The sequence below is a fragment of the Coturnix japonica genome, chromosome Z (genome assembly GCF_054131305.1).
Source record: "Coturnix japonica strain WE chromosome Z, WE-NBRP24, whole genome shotgun sequence".
In the NCBI taxonomy this organism is placed as follows: Eukaryota; Metazoa; Chordata; class Aves; order Galliformes; family Phasianidae; genus Coturnix; species Coturnix japonica.
The window spans coordinates 40,952,378-40,973,956 of record NC_140702.1 but is presented as its reverse complement, the minus strand read 5'-3'; the positions used below and the strand labels follow the sequence as shown (position 1 = coordinate 40,973,956).

The 21,579-nt window shown below is 43.6% G+C and overlaps 1 protein-coding gene across 3 annotated transcripts in view; it reads left to right on the top strand.

Moving 5' to 3' along the window:
- The first annotated feature begins 1,559 nt into the window (after positions 1 to 1,559).
- The window catches only part of MAMDC2 (MAM domain containing 2), a 58,386-nt gene continuing 38,366 nt past the window's right edge, over positions 1,560 to 21,579 (top strand). For 2 of the 3 annotated variants that reach the window (XR_014939147.1, XM_085528221.1), the window contains exons 1-2: positions 1,628 to 1,979; positions 2,092 to 2,205. Coding sequence is in view for 2 of the 3 variants with exons in the window: in XM_085528221.1 (XP_085384347.1) it covers positions 1,949 to 1,979; positions 2,092 to 2,205 (145 nt within the window). In the remaining variant the exon portion in view is untranslated. Of the gene's footprint in view, positions 1,980 to 2,091; positions 2,206 to 21,579 lie in introns of all 3 variants that reach the window. The other variant, XM_015849145.3, reaches the window with a different exon arrangement.

The window sequence follows — 21,579 nt, the reverse complement described above, 5'->3', positions numbered from 1 at the left end:
TTTCACTGGCTGCAAGTGACTTTGCTAGAAACCTTTTAGGCTTATGATGCATGCCTGAATTTGCCAACAGCAACAAAAATAAAGGCTGAGTAGTTGAAACAGCCTGTGTAGGCTGCAGTGCAGGCAGCATGTCTCTCACAAGGGCTGGAGGTAGTTCTGTGTGGCTGTTTCTGGTCCTCTTCTGTCACAACCTCCCTGGATGGTCTTGTGGGAATCAAATGTTGTTTCTGCATTTAGAATAAGATAAGAATATTTTATTTCAAGGTCTCATTATATAAGTGAAGCAGTTTGTAGTTATTAGGTAGAAGTTATTACGTACAAAGACTGCAGCTCCTGTCTGTCCAGCTGTCTGAAATAGAACTAACAATATGCCTGTATAAACTAGCAACAATGTATGTTTTAGTGTTTTGTTGTACGCATTGTAAAAATATACAAGTCGTGACATACCTTAGGATGTGCCTGAAGAGATATCGGGAAGGACTGGAATCACCCCCTCCCCGGGCTCTTTGTTTAACAAAGGCCTCTAGGACAGAATGGAAGAAGCTTTGAAGGCAATCAACATATCAATACGATAAGAGTACCGAGACATCTTGGAGACAGAAACAGCAGGATGGCGACTGACAAGATAGCAAGTGAACTAACAAATTTAACAAATGCAAACCTCGGGTAAAATTGTAATACCCAACCAAAGGGGAGATGGGAGGGGAAAACATCTGGGAGAAAAGGTATAAAAACTGTAACATCATGTCCATAAGTGCGCTTCTGCAATCAGGGCGCCCGCCATTGCAATCGCGAATAAAAACTGCTTTTTATCAGAGATACCGTGTTGCACAACAACTCCTGAAACAAGAGAGAAGGGATATTTGCAAGCCTACTGAACTGGAGGGCAGGGGCCTCAGTCTGTGCTGCATGGGGCTGCCACAGGATGTGATCTGGAGGAGGGAGTGAGGGCACACGTGCTATTGTTCCAGTGACATGGGGCTGCTGGTGGACTTGGCAAGGTCGAGGCAGTAAAGCTGCTGAGGGGCCTGAACTGTGGAGGGCGGGTGAGGAGCCAGGAGATACAGCGAGGGTAAAGGCTGAGAGCAGCAGACGGGAGGCAGGGTCCTGCAGAGACTCAGGGCTGGGGGGGTGGGGGCACAGCTCAGGGGTGCTGGTGGCATGGAGCTGAGTCAGGGTAGACGAGAAGGCCTGGGGCAGTGGGAACAGCCCCACAGACAGGGAGGGCAAGGGCTGCACCCACAGCACAATACACCCCAAAAGGGCAGGAGAGGAGGGGAGGGCAGGCCCTGGGGCGGTGGGGCTGGAGGTCGTGCCCTGTGAGGGGAGGTTCAGCCGGGAGAAGGGGCCGCTCCAGGGTATTCGGGGGTGAAGGAGACGCACGCTGCAAGTGATTTGCTGTGAGCGCAGGTCAGGAGGCCGCGGGACGTTGTTGGCTCCAGCCTTGGGGGTTATCGAGCCCCGAAGGCTGGAGCCCAGCACCGGCTGGAGCTGGGCAAGGCTCCAGCGGCTCCCTCCTCCGGCAGTGAGGGTACCCGGCGGGGTACCGAGTGCGTGAGAGGCGAGAGCGTAGCAGCCCGTGGAGAAGCACGGCGCAGAACACGGGCTGCTCTCGCGGTGCCCAGGCAGGACGAAGGCAACGTGCGCAGGCCGCGGCGCACAGCCCCGCCGCCCTCCCAGCCGCCCGCAGCAGGTTGCCCCACGCGGCCGCACCGACACTCCCCCCGGAGCCGCCCGCGCCCCCGGGTGGGCTGTGGCCGCTCCCCCCGCCCCTCCCCGCCCTTCCCGCGGCCGAGGTTCCCTCCCCGTGCCCCGCCGGGGTGCGCGGGGCCGCGCTTTGCCCCCGCTGTAGCCCCGGGCTGAGCGCGGCCGCGCCCCCGCGCTCCCTTCTTCCCTCTCGTTCTCCCGCCCCGCCGCCGCCGCCAGCCCTGGCTGCCCGGCGCAGAAGATGCTGCGGCTGTGCCTGCTCGCCCTGCACGGTAAGCGGGGCCGCGGGGGAGGCGCTGTCCGGGCGGCGGCGGCACTCAGCCCGGGGTCCCCGCGCACACTGTAGGGGCCGTATCCGTGACCGGGCTCGCTTTGTCCCCGCAGCTCTCCCGCTGGCCCGGGCCGCGCCGCTCTCGCCTGGGTCCTGCGCCTTTGAGGACAGCGCCTGTGGCTACGAGTGGGACTACGCGCATCTGCCCTGGGCGCTGCACGGCGAAGGTAAGTGCGCGGCGAGCCTGGGCGTGCGGAGCTGCCGAACCTCCCCCAGAGCCCCGGCCACACTCTGTGTCACCTCACACCGGTGCCTGCCGGTCGCCTCTCGGGCGCTGCTGTCCACCTTTCCCCGCACGGGTTCCTCCACACAGGTTTCTTTCTGCAGGAAGCCCCAGGAGCCTCCTCCTTTCATTTTCCTTTGGGCAGGTCTGCTGTGGGAAATGTATGCTCTTCTTAGAAAAGCACTCATCTGTCATATTCGTGCTAAGCAGAATTGCTTTCTCCTAACAATATTCTGGATCCAACTCAAGAAATTCGTGTGTTTTCAGTATAGAAGATCATCTGTGAACAGTATCTTCATGGTATATATCTTCTGTTTTGTGATACCTACAGTTCAGATAGAAACAAAGGTGTTCACATTTGATAAGCTGTACTAGACTTTATTAAGACTGACTGCCATTCAAAGAAACAAAATTCAGTAACAATATGGAAGTTTCCTGTGACTGTTATTCCCATCTGCCAAGTTTTAGTGTTAGAGTGAATATGAATGGAAGAAAAACAAAAATACAATGTAGTTATACATGTGCATTCAAAAACGATTATTATCTTTGATTGCATTATGGTCGTAATGTCATTCATACAGTGAAAGTTGTGTTCATGTGATAAAAGGGACTGTGAGTTTCAGCATCTTAGCATCTTAGCTTCAAAGCAGGCAGCAAGAATAACAACTTGAGTATTGGTACGAAGAGACAAATAGCCTTCATCATTCCTCATCAGTGCACCGTTAAAAATAGGAAGGTGTAATTCATTGTGCCACCCATCACCCAGCTTATAATGAAGCTTATAATGTTTTTAACGCAGCAAGGTAAGCCACCATAACCATTAATTTTCACATTAATTGTCGAGGCTTGGGAGTGCCCAGAGCACTGAGTTAGAGCAGGCTGGGAGAATGTAACGATTTATCATAAAAATGATTTATTCTTCTAATTTATTTGAATATGCATAGATTCTCCTGTATTTTTGAAGATACTGGTGCAAATCTAGTGACCATTTGCTGTGCCCTGTAGCAGGCTGCCAGGCTGGGAAGCAGCACTTCCCCTCTGTGATTTATGGGCAGCACATGGCAGGAGCACTGATTCACTCTCCAGGAACTGTGTGGTGCCAGGAGTTGCATTTGCAGAGGTGGCAGAGCAAAGCATTGTGCCCATCCATGCCACAGTACTTCCAGAAACAGGGAAGTTTTATCAGATTGGAATCGGCAGCAGTTGGTATTCTTTGGCTCTGCAGAACAGTATTTTAGATGTAGTTTGCGTCTTGCATGCCAGTGGCTAGTACAGCTGCTTAGCTTCTGTTGTAGATCTTGCTTTTTCAGAGATGTGTAACTAAAGTGGGAGGATATGTGGTATACCAGTACCCTCAGTCAGTGTAGTTCTGTCAGCATTTCCATTGTAGCCCTCACCCCCTATTTTTCTTTCCTGCACTCTGCGGTTTAGTCAGAGTAAGTCACTCCATACAAACACTCTGCATGCAGGTTACAATCCTCTCAGGAATTGCATTCACAGGATTGTGAAAGCTACATCTAGTTGACAGTAGGTCATCCAAATCTACGTGGCACATGTGCCACAAATCCATCTTCTGTAGATGCTTCTTACAAAGTAAAACTGCTTCTGGTTTTAGTACCAAGCTCTGGGATTTGCAAGTCATTGTGTGTGCACGTAATTTGTTGGTATAACAGAGGAAATTAGGAATGAGAGTGGCAGCCTAACTTGAATTATTCCACGTCTGTGTGCACTACTTCAAAATTTGTTATTACTTTAAAATGTTATTTGGAATATAGTTGTATCTGACTTGCAGTGTAAGTTATTGTGTCTTATAAATCTTTTGGTGGTGTGGTCCTGTGCCAAACCGTCAAGATGATGTAAATATAACTAAAACCCTGTCCAGAAATTTCCACTCCATACTTGAAAGTTTTCTTCCCTGTTGCCAAGGAAGCCAGTATCTTCTGAAGGGCCAGATGCAGATGGGAAGTACGAGGCTGAATTTTACTTCTGTTTACAGCATTCTCACTTGAACTGGTAGATTTCTAAGGTTCAGCTGCTTTTTAAAAATAGATGTGGCTTCTTTTTAATATTCTGGTAGTACTGCAAGAAGAGATATATCATGTGTTTATACTTTTTATAATAGAAAGATTTTGATTTTTTTTTTTTTTAAGCTTAAGTTTTAATCACTGTAATTGCCTACAACATTTTAATCTGCAAAAAGACAACCAAAAGAAAACACTCAATACAAGCAAGGGTAGCTGTTCTGATACGCTCAAGAGTGCAACAGATGAATCTGTGTCTGTACAATGGACACAGTAAGCAAATAATCTTCAAGTGCCTTGGTAGTACAGGTAAACCAACATGTCAGTGTTCTCTAGATTCAGAGGTGTAGGCATTGCTCCTGTTCTAGGATGAATATTCCTGCATTCATGAGGCCTCTGAAAAGGAAATCTATGTTAAAAAAAAAACAACCAAACTCCAGATACATTGTAAGACAACAATCAAGCTCATTGGACTCTATTAACTGATGAGAAATTGAGAAAAGAGATATGTATTCATCACTACTGTGGTATTTTAAGACAGCTGTGGATCTGAGATACTATGTTATTTAGCACTAACATTGGTGGGTAAATTTAGCATGAGTTCATGCCCAGTTATTTTGGGGTATACAGCTTTGCAGATGCCAGTTTCCACAGGAATGTACTTCTATGTCAGCATTAGTAATGTGTTGTGAATGAAAGACATAGTTAATTTTTATACATAGTGTAAAACTTCATATGATGAGATCTCATTGAATAATCTTGAGGATTTGTTGAAGTAGATCTAATATTATTTCAGGAGGATCATGTCCTCTGTAAATATAGTGATCTTCTTTACTAAGCAGAAGATAATTTACTTTCCTTATACACTAAAGCAAAGGAAGACACTGCATGTAATAGGCAGTTATTCTGAGTAGTGGACCCACCTGAACTGAGAGTAAGAAACACTGTCTTCAGTCAGTTGCAGTCGTTCTACCTTTTTTGCTTTCCTCTCAGCCCTGTCCAGCACATAGCCAGCCATAACTTGACACAACAATATTGTAAATGAGTTTCATTAGACGCAATAACTATGACACGTCTTTTTTGTGACTCTGGAAAATCTGTTTACATTCCTTGCCAAGAATAGCTGCGTAGCATTTTGTGTGCCTGTGTTTGTGGGTATGTTTTATTCTCGGTCACTTGTCATTTTAATGGAGACTTCTTGCTTAATAAAGCAAGAAGTGATATGTGTTTGGGTTGTCAACTCAAATTTGCCCCAGTGAAGTTTGTGTTGTATCTGTTTGCTTGGATTTAAGCACTAGGTAAGAAATGCGTTTGTTACTCCTGAAAACTGTAGGGATTAGTGTTCTTTTATCTTAGCAGTGTGCACTGAAAAACAGATGTCAAATGTGCACATGCACTACCAGCTGCAGTGAACATGGAGATATTTTAGTAGCAGTATCAGTAGATTGACTCTATCACCTTTCCTGCTCTGCAGAGTGTTGTCAGACAGCTTTCAGTGTTGACCTGTGTGGGTCACTGAAAGTGATGCCTCAAATTTATTTTCATGGAAACTACAACAAAGAGCATACCAACACTATTTGGTAAATTTGTAACTTCAAACACTGTATTTCAACATAGACTCCACCATGAGCTATACATTTTCCCCAGTGATGAACGAGAGACTACATGCTGTGCTCATAAAAATCTGTACTGGCAGAGATGACCCACTGTTTTACAGCTGCAGTGATTGCATTGCTGCTTGGACAGTGTTGTCCATTTAGTCCATCTCTCATTGGCCCAGACAGTTGGAAGTCAAGAGGTACCAGATCTGGACTGTGTGTGTGGTAGGACAGTTCAACCAAGACTGGCAACATAATCTCTGGTCTTCAAACTGGCAGGTAGTTTGGTGTTACTGTGTTGCAAGAGAAAGGTTCCTGTTCTTGGTCCTGTCTCCCCTGGTTTGTATCTTCAGCTCAGTCGGTGCCATGATGTAACTGTCAGAGCTGATGGCTTATTTGGGTTGCAGGAAATCCAGAAGGATCACCCCTTTCCTATCCCAAAAGATCATGCACATCATTTTACCTGCAAAAGAGTATGTCTTGAGCTTTTACTTTGATGGGGAATTTAGATGTCACCACTCCATGGACTGCTGTTTTGACTCTAGTTCATAGCAGTGACACCATGTCTCATCACCAGTACTGAGACAATGCAGGAAGCTGTCACCTTCAGTTTCATATTGGTTCAACAGGTCCTGACAAACTTTCATGTAGTGTTCTTTCTCTTCCTGTGTGAGCATTTGTGCAACCCACTTGATGGAAACCTTATGATATTCCAGCGTTGCTGTCTTCATTTCCAACACATTGAGGCCAATCTAATGTTCAGCTTTTCTCACAGTTCCCTGATTGCAATCTGCCAATTTGCACAGATGGGCTGATTGAGGCACTCTTAATTTAATGGTGTAATGGCTGTTCATGGCCATCTGGAACATGGCTTGTCTTTCAAGTTGCTGTCACCACTGCTGAAAAACACTACACATCACCTCACCATGCTCACATCCATTGTTTGGTCTCCATAAATGTTCAGCAAGTGCCAGTAAATGTCAGTGGGTGCCATTTTTTTCCATATGGAGGAATTCAGTGACATATCTTTGCTCCATAACACACTTCCATGTCCAACACCATTGTCAGACTGCCCCTCTGCTGCCGTCTATTACACATCAATGAAATATAATGGAATACTGGTGGGAAGATTCAACTTCTGCTGCCTTACCACCAACATTCACCTCTGATGTCATGGGCAAACACGATAAAATAGAGGCATTACTCTCAGAACAGTCCTTGTAGAATAAGTTATGTGGTACTGAAGTGCTGAAGCTATAACTGCTAGTTCATGCGGCTGTAAAGCATCTGGCTCTTTTGTGCTAAATGTGCAATTCTGTGTGTTGCTTTCCTCCTAAAATTCTGGAACTTTGTGTAACTTAATATCTCATGTCTCAATTGATATATTTTTAGTATTAAGCTCCCTTTGAGTACTGGAAAGAATCGGTGAGATTTCTCCAGAGCCTTCCCTGGACTACCTCAGCTCCCTCATCCTTTCTTTGTAAGAGAGGTGCTGCAGCCCTCTGGTCATCTTTGTGGCCCTTCTCTAGAACCACTCCAACAGCTCCTCATCTGTTTTGACCTTGGGGCCCCATGCTTGGACTCAGTACCTTGATGGGGTCTCACAAGGGCAGAACAGAGAGGGACAGTCACTTCCCTCTCCCTGCTGTGCACCCCTGTTCTGATGTAGACCAGGATGCAGTTGGCCTTACAGGCAGTGAGCACACACTGCTGATTCATGTCCAGCTTTTTGTCCATCAGGACCCCCAAGTCCTTCTCTGCAGGCCTGCTCTCAATGAGTCCTTCTACTAATCTATACATCTCTGGGATTGTCCAAACTCAAGTGTGACACTTTGCACTTGGCCTTGTTGAATCTCCTTAGGTTATCACAGGTCAACTTCTCCAGCTTTCCTATGTGCCTCTGGATGGTATCTCTTCCTTCTCTTGTACCAAGTACACCACTCAGATTAGTGCAGTCAACAAACTTCCTAATAATACATTCTATGCCACTGTCTGAATTGTGGATGAGATGTTGAAAGGATTGGTCACAGCACAAACTGTGCTGGGTGACACCACTCAGCACTGGCCTCCAGCTAGATCTAGAGGTGTTGACTACAGCTCTCTGACTGTGACCATCAAGCCAGTTCTTAATTCTTGGAAGAGTCTAGCCTTCAGATCTCTCCAATTTAGTGATAAGGATGTGGTGCGGAAGTATGTCAAAGGCCTTGCAGAAATCCAAGTAGATGACATCAGTGACTCTATATCATATCATATCACATGATGTCTACTGCTCAGCTGCGTCTCTTGTGTTTGAGTTAGCTTGCCTTTCTTTTGCAGTTTTCTTGTTCAGACTACCAACAGCTTAATAATACTACATATCCTACTATGTAGGTTTCAGCTTTGTCCCAGCCTTACCCTTGTCTTGTTGACATGAGTAGGACATCTGACATTGTGCTTGCTCAAGTATAACTTCCTGTTCTTGGCTTCAGGGTAGACATTTATATTGGATTATGTCTTAATTATGGTGATTAGCTCACTTTTTGCTCAGCTTGTGCTAAAAGATGGCCAAGTGCACTTTGCATTCACGGAGGGCTTCATCAGCAGCTGGCTGTGTCTGAGACTGCTGATAAGTCTTGGCTTTCAATTTGCACTGGAGAACAAACAAATCCTAAGTTATTATCAGTGAATCACTGCATGAGAGATGAGTTTCAAAGCATTCCTCCTCCTCCACAGGGCAGAAATGTCTTCAGAAGTGTATTTTCACTTACAGCTGCTAGTGATTCAGCACTTACAGAATCAACACACTATTTTCGTGCATTTTACACAGGGCTGTGGAAGATGGAGAGGGCAGTTTTAAAAATTCCTGTCTGAATGTACCTGCGACCACTCACAGTGGATTGGACTTAATATCTTGTAAACAACTGAAAATAGGCAATTTACCACAAGAATTTGAACAACCCCTTCAAAAAACTAGCAATTGTGTGAGTCAAAAGAGTGTTTGGAGCAGGTGGTGGAGGTTAAATTGGTTCAATCAAACAAGCTGTTGACGTGCTACCCCAGAGGAAAACTGATTCCCTCCAAGTAACAAAGTTTATAATTCAAGGATGAAACACCCTCTACTACTGATGCAGCACCATAAACTACATTTACTAGAAAATGGATTGCAGCTTCACATATGCCAGCTGTGCACTACGGACATGAAAAACTAGCTATGAATCTGTAGCAGTCACTCTATATAAGACTTCAGCTCATACGGACATATCCTGAGCTAGCTTTGAGTTATCATGGAATTGTATGTGCTGGTTGCATTTGTACAACCTGTCCAGACAGACCAGTGTTGCACCTTGGCAAGGTGACTATGCCCCAAGTCTGTATGAGCCTGTGTCAGGCAAATACTGAAGAGAAAGGTGATTTGTGCCTGAAATGACAGCTACTGTGGCTGACTGATGAAAGGATAGTGACTGAGGTTAAGAGATTAGTCCAGCATTGTGCTGTTTTCTTCTCCATTAACGGGAATATGTTAATATGAATATATATAGCCAATGTAACTCCAGTCTCCAAAAAGGGCAAGAAGATCTTGGAAACTACAGGCCAGTCAGCCTCACCTTCATCCCTGCAAAGGTAATGGAACAACTTGTTCTGGATGTCCTCTCCAAGCAGCTGAAAGAAGTTTATCAGGAGTAGTCAGTATGGGTTAACTAAGGGGAAATCATGCTGGACCAACCTGGTAGCCTTCTGTGATGTCATACTGTCTGGGTAGATGGGGGAAGAGCAGTGGATGTTGTGTACCTTGACTTCAGCAAGGTGTCTGACACTCTCTCACAACATCCTTGTTATAAAATGTCATGGAGTTATTTCTAGATCTGAGTCCATGGTAGGGGCAAAAAAGCCCAGAGGGAGACAAAAGGGAGGGAAAAAAAGAAACTATCCTACCTTTTAGCGGTGCAGTGCGACCGGCCCTGGCCCATGAGGCAGGGCACGTTGCGGGCCGTGTATTCTGGGAGAGGGGGGGATGTGGAAAGATTGGGAGATAGCAGGTGGGTCTAACAAAAAAAAAACAAAAAAAAACAGCAGCAATCTGAGGAGGAATGGTGATTTACTAAATACAACAAAATCAAACAAAATGAGAGAGACAAGAGTGTCCAAAAATGCAAGGTTTTACGCTAGCAGACTGCAGGGGAAGCACGTGCTTTTCTTCGCAGCAAACTGAGAGAGCAGCTGGTGTCCTGCCAGGAGCTCCACCTTTCTTCCTCTGCGTGCCAGGTCCTATGGGAATACCATTCCTCCCCTCCCATCTGAGGACCCAGAATGCCCAAAAAAGGCAGTGCACTGAACCAGAACATTGACTCTTTAACTCCCACTGTTTTATGTGATGTTCTGATGTGGAATACCGACAACAAAAATCACAAAACTACAACATAAAACTTAGAAAGTGAGGTGGACTAAGGACTATTTGACTGGCAGAGCTCTGAGGGTTGTCATCTGTGGTACAGAATTTGGTTGGAGGCCTGTAACCAGTGGTGTTACTCAGGGATGTGTGCTGGATTTGGTTCAGTGTCTTCACCCATGACCTGGATGACGGGATAGACTAATCTCAGCAAGTTTGCTGATGATACAAAGCTGGGAGGAGTGGCTGGCACACTGGAAGGCAGTGCTACCATTCAACAAGACCTGCATATACTGGAGAGTTGGGTCCATAGGAATCTGATGAGCTTTAACAAGAGCAAGTTTAGAGTTTTGCATCTTGGGAGGAATAACTGCATGCATCAGAACAGATTAGTGGGTGACCTGCTGGAGATGAGCTTTGTGGAGAAGGACATGGGTGTCCTGGTGGACAACAAGCTGACCATGAACCAGCAGTGTGCCCTTGTGGCCAAGAAGGCTAATGGTATCCTGGGTTGCATTAAAACAAGCATAGCTAGCAGGTTGAGGGAGATAATCCTTCCTTTTACTCTGGCCTGGTGAGGCCACATTTAGACTGCTATGTCCAGTCTGGGCTCCCCAGTTCAGAAAAACAGGGATCTCCTAGATGGAGCCCAGCAGAAGGCCACAAAGATGATGAAGGGACTGGAGCATCTCCTTTAAGAGGAAGGGCTGAGTGACCTGGGTCTGTTCAGCCTCAGTAAAAAAAGACTGAGGGCGGAACTGGGTAAGGTTTACAAATGATCTACAGGGAGCTGGGGTGGCCAATGGATGAGGCCCGGCTCTTCTTAATGGTGTGTAGCGATAGGACAAGGAAGAATGGCCTAAAACTTATATGTGGAAGAATGTCTTCACTTTAAGAGTGACAGAGCACGGGAACAGGTGGCACATAGAGGTTGTAGAGTCTCCTTCTGTGGAGGGATTCAAGACCTGTCTGGATGCCTACCTGTGCAACCAATTGTAGGGCTCCTGCCTTAGCAGCAGTGCGGGATTTGGTGATCTCTTGTGGTCCCTTTCAAGCCCTGTGATCCTGTAATATATTTTCAGCTTATTGTATACACAGGACGGATGTGGACCTTATTGTTGAAGTTAGCTAAAATGCTTCTATAAACCTGCAATATCATGTGCTGAAAACAGCTAGAAGTGTCTTCAATTTTATGCAAAATGAAAGATTTGAAGGATTTGAACTGAGGTTTCTTTCTAGCAATTTCAGGGTACATGCAGAGCATGAATTCTTATGTATAGGCAGTGAATGAAACTGCTGACAGACAGTCTAAACCACTTTGTGGTCATTGAGCTTACTGCTCTGCATAGGTAATTATCCTGAAAAAGGAGAGCCAGCTGTTTGCCAGTTTGTTTTTCTGAGGGAAGTGTAAGAATGACTGTCTATTTCCACAATAAATTGTGGAGCGTGGGTCAAGATGTGTACTGAGTGCAGAAAAAAAGTTCATGCTTACATGGAAGGGTGACCACAGTTGCCTAAAAAGCATTTTTGCTAGTAAAAGAATCTTATTTGTTCACTTTGTATATCAGGCTCTGTGCAGAGTTGTAGCAGAATCAGCCTGAATGCCCTTATATAGAATGTTACGAATCATAGAATCACAAAATCCTTATTGTTCGAAGGAAATTTTGCAGATCATCTAGTCTGACTCCCCTTCTGTGAATGCAGACATCCGTAGATCTGTCAGGCTGCTCAGAACCTGGACCAGGTTGGCTATGAATGTCTCCAAGAATGAGACTGCATCTCTGGACATCCTGTTCCAGTGCCTCACCACCCTCACTGTAAAAAATGTTTTCCTTATATCCAACCTAAATCTCCCTTCCTTAAGTCTGAAACCATTCCTCCCTACCCTATCACCACAAACCCTGCTGAAGAATTGTCATAGTTTTATGATATTTTATTATCAGTATTCCACATCATAATATCATGTAGTGCACTGGGAATTAACGAGTTAATGCTCCAGCTCTGGGTACCTGTCCCAGAAGAGAAGAACTACATCTACTAGAGGACTGTTTGCTGTTCTGTTACCATTTCCACTCAGAGGGAAACATAAAAACCATTCACAGATCATGAGACGTCCCTTTTTGATCTTCTGGCTCCTCTCTGTTGCAGGTGCCGTATTGCCTCAGCTTACTTAGAGTAAGGCCTCCAGTTTTCAGACTCTCTCTCTCATTTTATTTGATTTATTAGCTTCAATTGTATTATAGTGTGTTATCTTGCGTTCTAATATCTGTTTCGTAAATTAGCTTTCCTCCTCAGATTGGTGCCACTGTTCTGTTTTTAGGCCCATCTCCCTACCCCTTCCCTCTTTTTCCCCTTTCCCTTTTCCCAGGATGTAGGTCTGTGTTTCCCTCCCACCCCATTAGTCATGGAACCAGGCTGAACCAGTCCGTAAACCACTGACAAGAGTGTCTCCTGCTTTCTTGTAGCTCCCGTTTAGATACTGAAAAGCTGCTATCAGGTCTCCCTGGAGCCTTCTCTCTCTCAGCCTGTCCTTGCAGGAGGGCTGATCCATTCCCTGAAGCATTTTTGTGGCCCTCCTCTGGATGCACTCCAGCAGGTCTCTCCTGTACTGAGGACTCTGCATCTGGACACAGTAATCCAGGTGAGGCCTCACCAGTACAGAGAAGAGTACCTCACCTCCCTCAGTCTGCTGGCCATGCATCTTTTGATGCAGCTGAGGACACTGTTGGCTTTCTGGTCTTTGAGGGTACATTGCTGACTCATGTTCAGCTTCCCATCCACCAGTACCTCCAAGTTGTTTTCAGCAGGGCTGGCCTCAACCCACACGTGAGACCTTGCACTTAGTTTTGTTGAATGTTTTGAAGTTCACTGATGCCCTCTTCTCAGGCTGTCTAGTCTGTCTGAATGGCATCCTGTCCCTCAGGCATGTTGACCACACCATGCAGCTTGGTATCATCTGCAAACTTGCTGAAGGTGCACTTGACCCCTCTGTCAGTGTCACTGATGAAGATACTAAAGAGTTATAGGTCCCAGCACTGACTTCTAAGGGACACCACTTGTCACTGATCTCCATCTACACCTCAAACCACTGACTGCTACTCTGGATTCTGCAGCCAGTTCTTCATCCAGAACCATGCAGATATGGCACTAAGGGACATGGCTCAATGGGAACTGTGCAATGGGTTAGGGTTGGACGTGGTGATCTCAGAGGTCTTTTCCAATCTTAACAATTCTATGATGCTATGATATCTTTACAGTCTGTAGAGAGGGATGTTTTGGGTACAGTGTTAAAGGCCTCACTGAAGTGTGACATCAGCGACTCTTCCCTTGTCCATTGATAGAGTTACACTATCTTAGAAGGCAGACAGGTTGGTGAGGCAGGTCTTGCCCTTGATGAAGCCATGCTGCTTCTCCCGTATCACTGCCTTGACTTCTTTATGTCTTAGAATAGCTTCCAGGAGGATCTGCTCCACGATCTTTCCTGGCACAAAGGAGAGACTGACAGGTAAGTAGTTCCCAGGGTCATCCTTTTTACCCTTCCTAAAAATAGGTGTTATGTTGCCTTCTTTTCCAGCCACTGGGGACTTTACTGGACTGCTATGACTTTTCAAATATCATTGAGAGAGCCTTGGTGACTGTAATAGCTGATTTGCTTAGGACTCTGGGATCCATTGGGACCCATAGGCTTGTCGATATTCAGATTCCCCAGGTGGACACAAACCTGATTTTTGCTCACAGAGGGAAGGACATTGCTTCCTGAATCCTGTCCTTCTGAACCAATCTTTTGAGGACTCTGTGGCAAGCAGTTATCAGAGATGGAGGCAAAAAAGTCATTGAAAACACTTAAAGAGACTCTGCTCTGACTGTATGCACATTTACTGGACTGCTAAGCAATTTTTCATACTAAAAATGTCAGAAGAACTACAGCAATGTAGTTCATCTCTTTGAAAAGGTAGATAATGGCAGGACAAGGGAAATGGTTTTAAGTTGAAGGAAGGAAGATTTAGGTTGGATGTCAGGGGGAAGCTCTTTACTATGAGAGTGGTGAGGTGCTGGAACAGGCTGCCCAGAGAGGTTGTGGATGCCCTGTCCTTGGAGGTGTTCAACGCCAAGTTGGATGGGGTCCTGGGCAGCCTGGTCTACTATTAAATAGGGAGGATGACAGCCCTGCCTGTGGTGGGGCGTGTTGGAGATTCATGATCCTTGAGGTCCCTTTCAACCCAAGCCATTCTATGATTCCATGATCCTATGAAATGGAAGTGCAGATTACAGCTGTCATATGCCAAACTATAGTGAGTTTTCAAAGGAAGTCACTCCTCATCTCCAAGATTTTTTTCTCTCTCTCTCTCTCTCTCTCTCTCTTTTTTTTTTTTTTTTTTGGTGTTACATCGTATAAAATGATCAAAACTGTTCTGAGGGTGTGATTGCTGCTTTGTCTAGCACTCAAGTTAGACAAAAGTCAAAGCAGACTTTGGTGTGATAATAGTGTGAACTGGATTAGATACAAACAATGTCTGGAAGTTAAAGGTTCTAAAAGTTAGTAGAAGCCCTCCTATTTTCTCTGTGAATGAGTATTTCACTGTTTTTGATGATCATTAAAGATCATGTTTTAACACATTTTAAGAATGAATTTCAGACTAACTTTTAGAAACTTTTCTAATGATAAGCAGATCAGATGTAGAGATGAATAAACTAAGTTGTCCGTTGTAACCCTTTGACTAATTTGTAGATCTTGGGAGGAAAATGCATTTCCTTTTATAGACCAGTTTTGCATTTTTACAGTTGTTTTATCCAGGCCTTTTTTTTTTCATGATTCAGTAGCTGTAATGAACATGACCTGAGAAACCCACTGTAGAACGTTGTTTGTCAAGAGGTAAGATGAGCATTCTGTCCATAATGCAGGACTCTGAAATATGAAAAGGATGCAAAAATCATTGTATTCATTGAGATTTTAGATCCATCTCTTCACTCCAGTAGAAGATGGTGAGGTTAACGCCTCACTGTGAGAAACAAGGCTAGACTCAAGTATGGGTAGCAATAAGGCTAAGTCACTACTGAGTTAAAGTCTTCAAGGTTACTGCAAGGCTTGTGAGCACTGGGTAGTCCTTTGGGAGCATAGTTGATGTTTTTTGTGCTGTGGTAAACTGAAGAATGCTAATTGTTTTTCAACATGTTGCAGAAAAATCATCAGGTCTTCTGGGCATAGTCTGAGAATAGTAGGGTAGAAGGAAGTCATAAAACCAGGGTCTGCGATGGGAGGGACACAAATTCTTCACTGTGTGGGGTAGGGAGAAGACAGGTCTAAGAGCCGTGGAAAGGCTGAATGGATGTTACATGTTTTTATATAATGTGTCTATCATGTTGTATCATTAAACATCACAGGAGTCTCCCCCCACCAGAGGAGAGAATGTACCTCAGCCTATCAGAATTGAAACCAATGAGTTCTGCCTTAGTTTTTCTATTCTTCAAGTTTTTTTTTGTTTTATTACTACTGATATTTGCAAGACTGTATTCTTAGAGATGTAGTTACAGGGAAAGCAACAAGGGATGGTTATGTAGAAATACATAAATATGTCTTGTGGCATGGCTGCTGCAAATGGACAGTAGAAATGGCCAAACGCGCTTTACAACTGCTTTCAAAGAGGAAGAAAGATAATTTGTCACTTTGGTGTACTATGGCACTTTATTTTCAAACAGTTTAGAAATACCAAGTCTTGGCTTCTCTTGCTGGAAAACTAACTGGAAACTTAGTGGCTGAAGCTGTGGTGTTATAAGTGGTGAGAAACTGTAGAAAAAAGAAAGAGGGCTTCCCATCTCGTTATTCTTTTTGAATACTTTCAGCACCTATTTACATTACATGCATCTGGAAATTCTGAAGGTTTTTATTTTACTGTTGTTTGACTTTAAATAGCTGTAAGCTCCTTATAGAGAAGCTGGTGAATATGAGCTGGGTAAGCATGAGGGATTGCCTGAATTTACAAGCTCAAAGGGTGGTGCTCAGTGGCAAAAATACCAGATGGAGACCAGTAATTAGTACTGTACATGAAGGGTCAATTCTCAGTCTGACTGTTTGCCATCTTTACTAATGATCTGTGTTGGATGGGGTAGAGTGCACCCTCAGCAACTTTGCTGATTGCACAAAAGTGGGGGGAATGTCTGATGTGGCAGAGGGTCATGCTGCCATCCAGAGGGAACTCAACAGCCTGGAAAAAATGGTCTGACAGGAAGCTCATGCAGTTCAACAAGGGGAACTTCATGGGATTAATAACCCTGGGCACCAACAGAGACCGGAGGCTAACCAGCTGGAAGTCAGCATTGCAGAAATGGTCTTTGGGGTCCTGTTGTTGGGGAAGCTTTAGTAAAATATTTCGTCTGCATCTAGCCGGTCTTGGCAGATGTTTCTGAAAATGAATCTCCTTGTCTGAAAGTGCCATCTTGTAGCTGTTTAGTCAAAGTGAGCTGAGTTCATTTAAGGCCAAGGGACAGAGCTGACAGTAATTGGCATCAAAGTTTTGTGTAGTCATCAGGGCAGCAGATGAATTAGTGGGTATGGGTTTTGGGTTGCTTTCAGAAGATCAAGATATGTTTAGGCAAGAGGCTAAGGAGATAGAGCTGTGCTGTCTGCTTTGCATCTGTTGTGTAAATAGAGGCCTTTACTCTCCAAGGCCTTCTATCCCCAAGCTGACCTTCATTATAAGTATTTACTCATTATCAATATTTATTATTATTGTCTCCTCTTAGCATGTATGTTTTCACTTTCCCTGTGTGCCAGATGGTTAGCAAACAGAGAAATCTATTTCCTGCCTTAAACATTTATATACATGTGGCTAGCAGTCACAGAAATTTTAATTTTTTAAGTAGGTGCTGGAACCAAAAGACCAAGGGCTTAAAAACACATTTCTGTATGTCAAGCCATGCTTCACAAACTTAGTGTCTTAGAGACCAAGGTTTTTCTGCGTCATCCAAGGAAGATCATAGCTGATTACCCAAGCTGAGGAAGCTCCATCCCTGGAGATGTTCAAGGCCTGGGCAGCATGCTCTAGGCAGAGAGACTGGAGGTAGGTGGTCATTCAGGTCCCTTCCTTAGCCATTCTGCGAGTCTGTGAATAGATTGTATACATGATTCTGATAATCTTGATATCATATATGATACATAATCTTACTCCTATGATATTCCATTACAGAGCCCTATCTTATGGTGCCACTCTTAAGAGTTCAATTGGGAAATTATTCAAAATAGCAGGGAAGGGAGCAAAAAAAGTGTGAATCTTTTAGTACTGCTCAATTTTTGGGCCGCAGAAGTGTAATTCCATAACTGTAAGCAAATCTGAGCCTGCTGAGCAATTGGGGGATCAATGGTTATGGTCTTCCTAAGTGTAAATTCATTTGTAGTTGTTTTAATTTATAAATGTTTATAAGAGGAGGTAAAGGTTGCCTTGAGTGTTACTGTACCTAGACAAATGCAAACTGTGAATACAAGCATGTGGGTATCCAGATTTTTAAGATATACCTATTACAGCAAAAATTTAAGAAATCCAGTTTACTTGATCATTTCACCACAGAGTACCCCTTGAAGACATGAAAAAGTGTAGGACATATAAAATGATCACTCTGTTGACCTGAGAAGTACAATTTATTTTCATGTGTGTATCAGAACTGGCTTGCTTAGTATCTGAATCTACCGTTGCATATTCAGCTTCACAGTACTTACTTCTAGCAAACCAGTTATTAAGATATTCATATACATCCTTTAAAATTTACATGTAACTATATGAATGCTTAATTTTAAGTTGTTGCTTTAGCATTTCAAATATGAAACATACATTTATAGCTAGGCAATGCTTATCAAAGCTATTGCTTACATTAAGGTTAATTGATGTTTAGTAACAAGCAGAAAGTGTCCAAACCCATGAATCTTTGCTGGTACTTATCTAGTCATTGCTTTGCATTTTAATTCTTGAGGCCTTTTGCAGAGCGTTTTGTTTCCTGGCCAAGAATATTCTTGTGAGCTTAAGTGGAAACATGAGAGAATTTATATCAATACCAGATTGTTCTCTAAATATAGCCACTTCTAGCACTTATTTTAAACTAAGTGTCAAACTAGAGAGTTATTAGGGCAGTAACTATAGTTTGTTTGACAAAGGAGAGAGAACTTTGCACAGTGAAGTTGTCATATATGGAAATAAGATGAGTGGTATGTGTAGCTTGGACCATCACATGTAGGTAAAAAGTAATCAGTGTTTGTTTTTATATGAAAAAGCACTCATGAATTTGGAATAGACTTCACAGCTAGTGGGTACTGAAGCCAAAAATAGTTACATGATCAATCACCCTTTACTAGCAGAGTACTTCAAAGAGTTTCTTCTCTGTCTCCTGGGTCAGCCAGATCTTTTCCTGTTGGTTAGCCTTTCCAGACCGTTCAGTTTTTGTGCTATTTGTTTTTAACAGATCATTTTGATTTTTCTGATTTGTTACACATCTAACAAGGAATTTGACTGCCTCTATCAAAGTCAAGCTAATCCACTTACTCTTGAGATAGATTTGCTATTAGTAAGAGAAAGTGTGGGAGAGAGGGAGAGCTCAAGCTCAAACTCAGAATGGTGGAAGTTTCAGCCTAAGTCCATGGTTTGAAAATATTCATATTGTTCCATGGAAAGAACACAAGACCTAAATCTTTGAAACTTGCTGGAAAATGGAATCGCTGCCTGCTGGACAACTGCACTGAGGTACACTCTTGAGGCCGTTCCTAACTGGTGATTGTATCAACCTACTTTGTATAGCCTCTGTATGACCCGAATTGTACTACAAAAAAGAGGAGAAATTATGCTTATAATAATGCTTTGCTCTAAGCTGATGGATAAAGGCAGTCTGCCAGATCTTCTGGAAATAATATGCTTGCATGCTGTATGGTGGGCCTGAGTGGATTCTGTTCCACCTAAGAAGTTTGCTGGAGGCTTTTTACTGATACTGCTTGAGGAGGCTGCATGACATGCTTGGAAACCTGCTGCGAGGTTTCCATTAGTGCCGCTGTGGTCACTGTTATTCAGTGGGCTATGTAAAGGCTACAGGAAACACAGTCCTGCACAGACATTGTTGATATTTAGATCAGCGTAAATACATTAAGAGGGATGCAGAAGAAAAGTTTCAGGTTGAAAAGGCATTGGCAGCCACTTCACAGTTTTTATGCTTATCTACAACCATGACTCTGCTCTTCTGTACCTTTAGCTCCTTCAACATGTTATGGATGTGAACTGCCAAACAACAGACCTTAAAATTTTATCAGAAAGTTTAGAGAATTTTATAAATTATTAAGTGCCAAGTACTGTATCCCAGCTGCATTTGCTACTTTGATAATACGGCCTGGTGTCAGCAAGGTGTATGCAAGTCTGCATAGCCAAAGAGCAGTAAGCTGAGAGAGGGGAGGGACCTACTCTATGACAATTTCTGTAAGCATCAGGAACAAGTTTGAAATGAGATGTTAAGCTCCCAACTGTTATTCTGAAGGTGAGAACATTAATTCATTCACTGCTCAGATTCAAATCAAACTGACTAGATAAGTATTATTCTACATAATTGACTATAGTTGTCTACTGTGATCACATGTATTTTTATTTTTAAATAAAAATTAATTACATTGACCCATTTTTAAATGCCAACTGTAATAAAATACTCTGTTTTAATTGCTGTTTTCTCCTACCATGGCAATTTATTCTGCAATTGCATTGATATTACCTTATCAGACTACCACAGATCTGTCTGTCTGGTAAGTATAGTTTGACTGCTGTGGAAATTGCTTTCAGTTTTTTTACATACCTCATTATTATGATTATTGTATGTTTGCATGGTCTGTTGGCTAGGTTTCCATGTGTTACTGCCAACAGTCATAATTTTATGGCAGCACTTGTTCCCATGCACAATATAAAAACTGGTATCAAAGCTTTAACTTTCCTGGAGCAGAAAGTAAACTTCACCTTTTAAACTCATGTTTATTGAAAGGCTGCCCTGAAGATAGAAAAAATATGATAATATTAACAATAACATTAAGCAGACATTGTCTAAATGGGCCCTATTTTGTTAATCTGAAGTGATATAACCAAGAACTCACTCTTTAACTCCCACAAGGAATGCAAAAATTTTAAAAGAGTGTCCCACATTTGCTTTTTTATAAGGAGAGCTTCCCAGGCTATCTCATTGTCCCATCAAAGTTCCATACACTTTTTTCTCTGAAAGGAAGTGGTATAAATTTCTGAGGAAATATGTATATAATAGAAACAGAAATTTTGGTGTGAGGAATTTTGTTTCTCCTGGAGATTCAGCAGACCAGCGATCAACCTCATGGAAGAGGATTCATTTATGGAGTGCAGATCACATCAGCAACAGCAGGCTTGCTTACAGTCTTCTGTAGATGTATGCCTGCTGGGGAATGCCATCATCAGTTGTAGCAACCACAGAAATTAGTCATTAGGGAGTGCATGTGTCTGCCTGAGATCCTGCACCGGAGGACTCCTTTCCTGCCCATATGGGATTGCCAGCTGCTGCTTGTGACACATTTCCTCAGTGCCAAAGAAGAGGTATTAAATGCCAAGAGATCTACACAAAGGTGTGGAATGTTTTTCTGCCCCTGGCCTGCACATTTGCAGATCTCTTTGCTATACAATTATTTTTCATAGTATCTTAATATCTAGTCTAAGTAGCTTCTTAATATCTAGTCTAAATCTACCCTTTTGCACTTTAAAGTGGTTTCCTCTCTTCCTGTTGCTACCTCCTCATGTAAAAAGTCCCTCCCCAGCTTTCCTGTAGTCTCCCTTCAGGTACTGGAAAGCCACTGTAAGGTTTCCTCAGAGCCTTTTTTTCTTAAGGCTCAAGAGCCCTGGTGCTCTCCACCTGTCCTCGTAGGGGAGGTAGTCAAGTCCTCTGATCATCTTTGTGGCCTTCCTCTGGACCAGCTCCAACATCTCTATGTCCTCCTTGAGTTGGGGGCTCCAGAACTGGGCACAGTAATCCAGGTGGGGTATCATGAGAGTAGAGGGGCATTCTGGCCAACAGCCACAGCTTAATGCAAGAGATAATTTGGCTTGTGCTAATAGTTTCTATTCAGTTGTCCACTGGCTGTTGGGCAGTAATTACATTAAACTGTAATTAAATATTTTGTTCCTTGTATGCTCCCCCTACTAGGGGGTTTGCTTCCCCCTGAAAGAGCTTGCTTCATGGTATGGGAACAGCTGGAAAGCAGAGCTGTCTTCCTCCCCAGAGGGTTGCAGGACAACCATGAGTATTCCTTAAAGCCATTTTCCTGACTGTTAATAGTCCTATCCTTTTCTTCTGTGATGCAA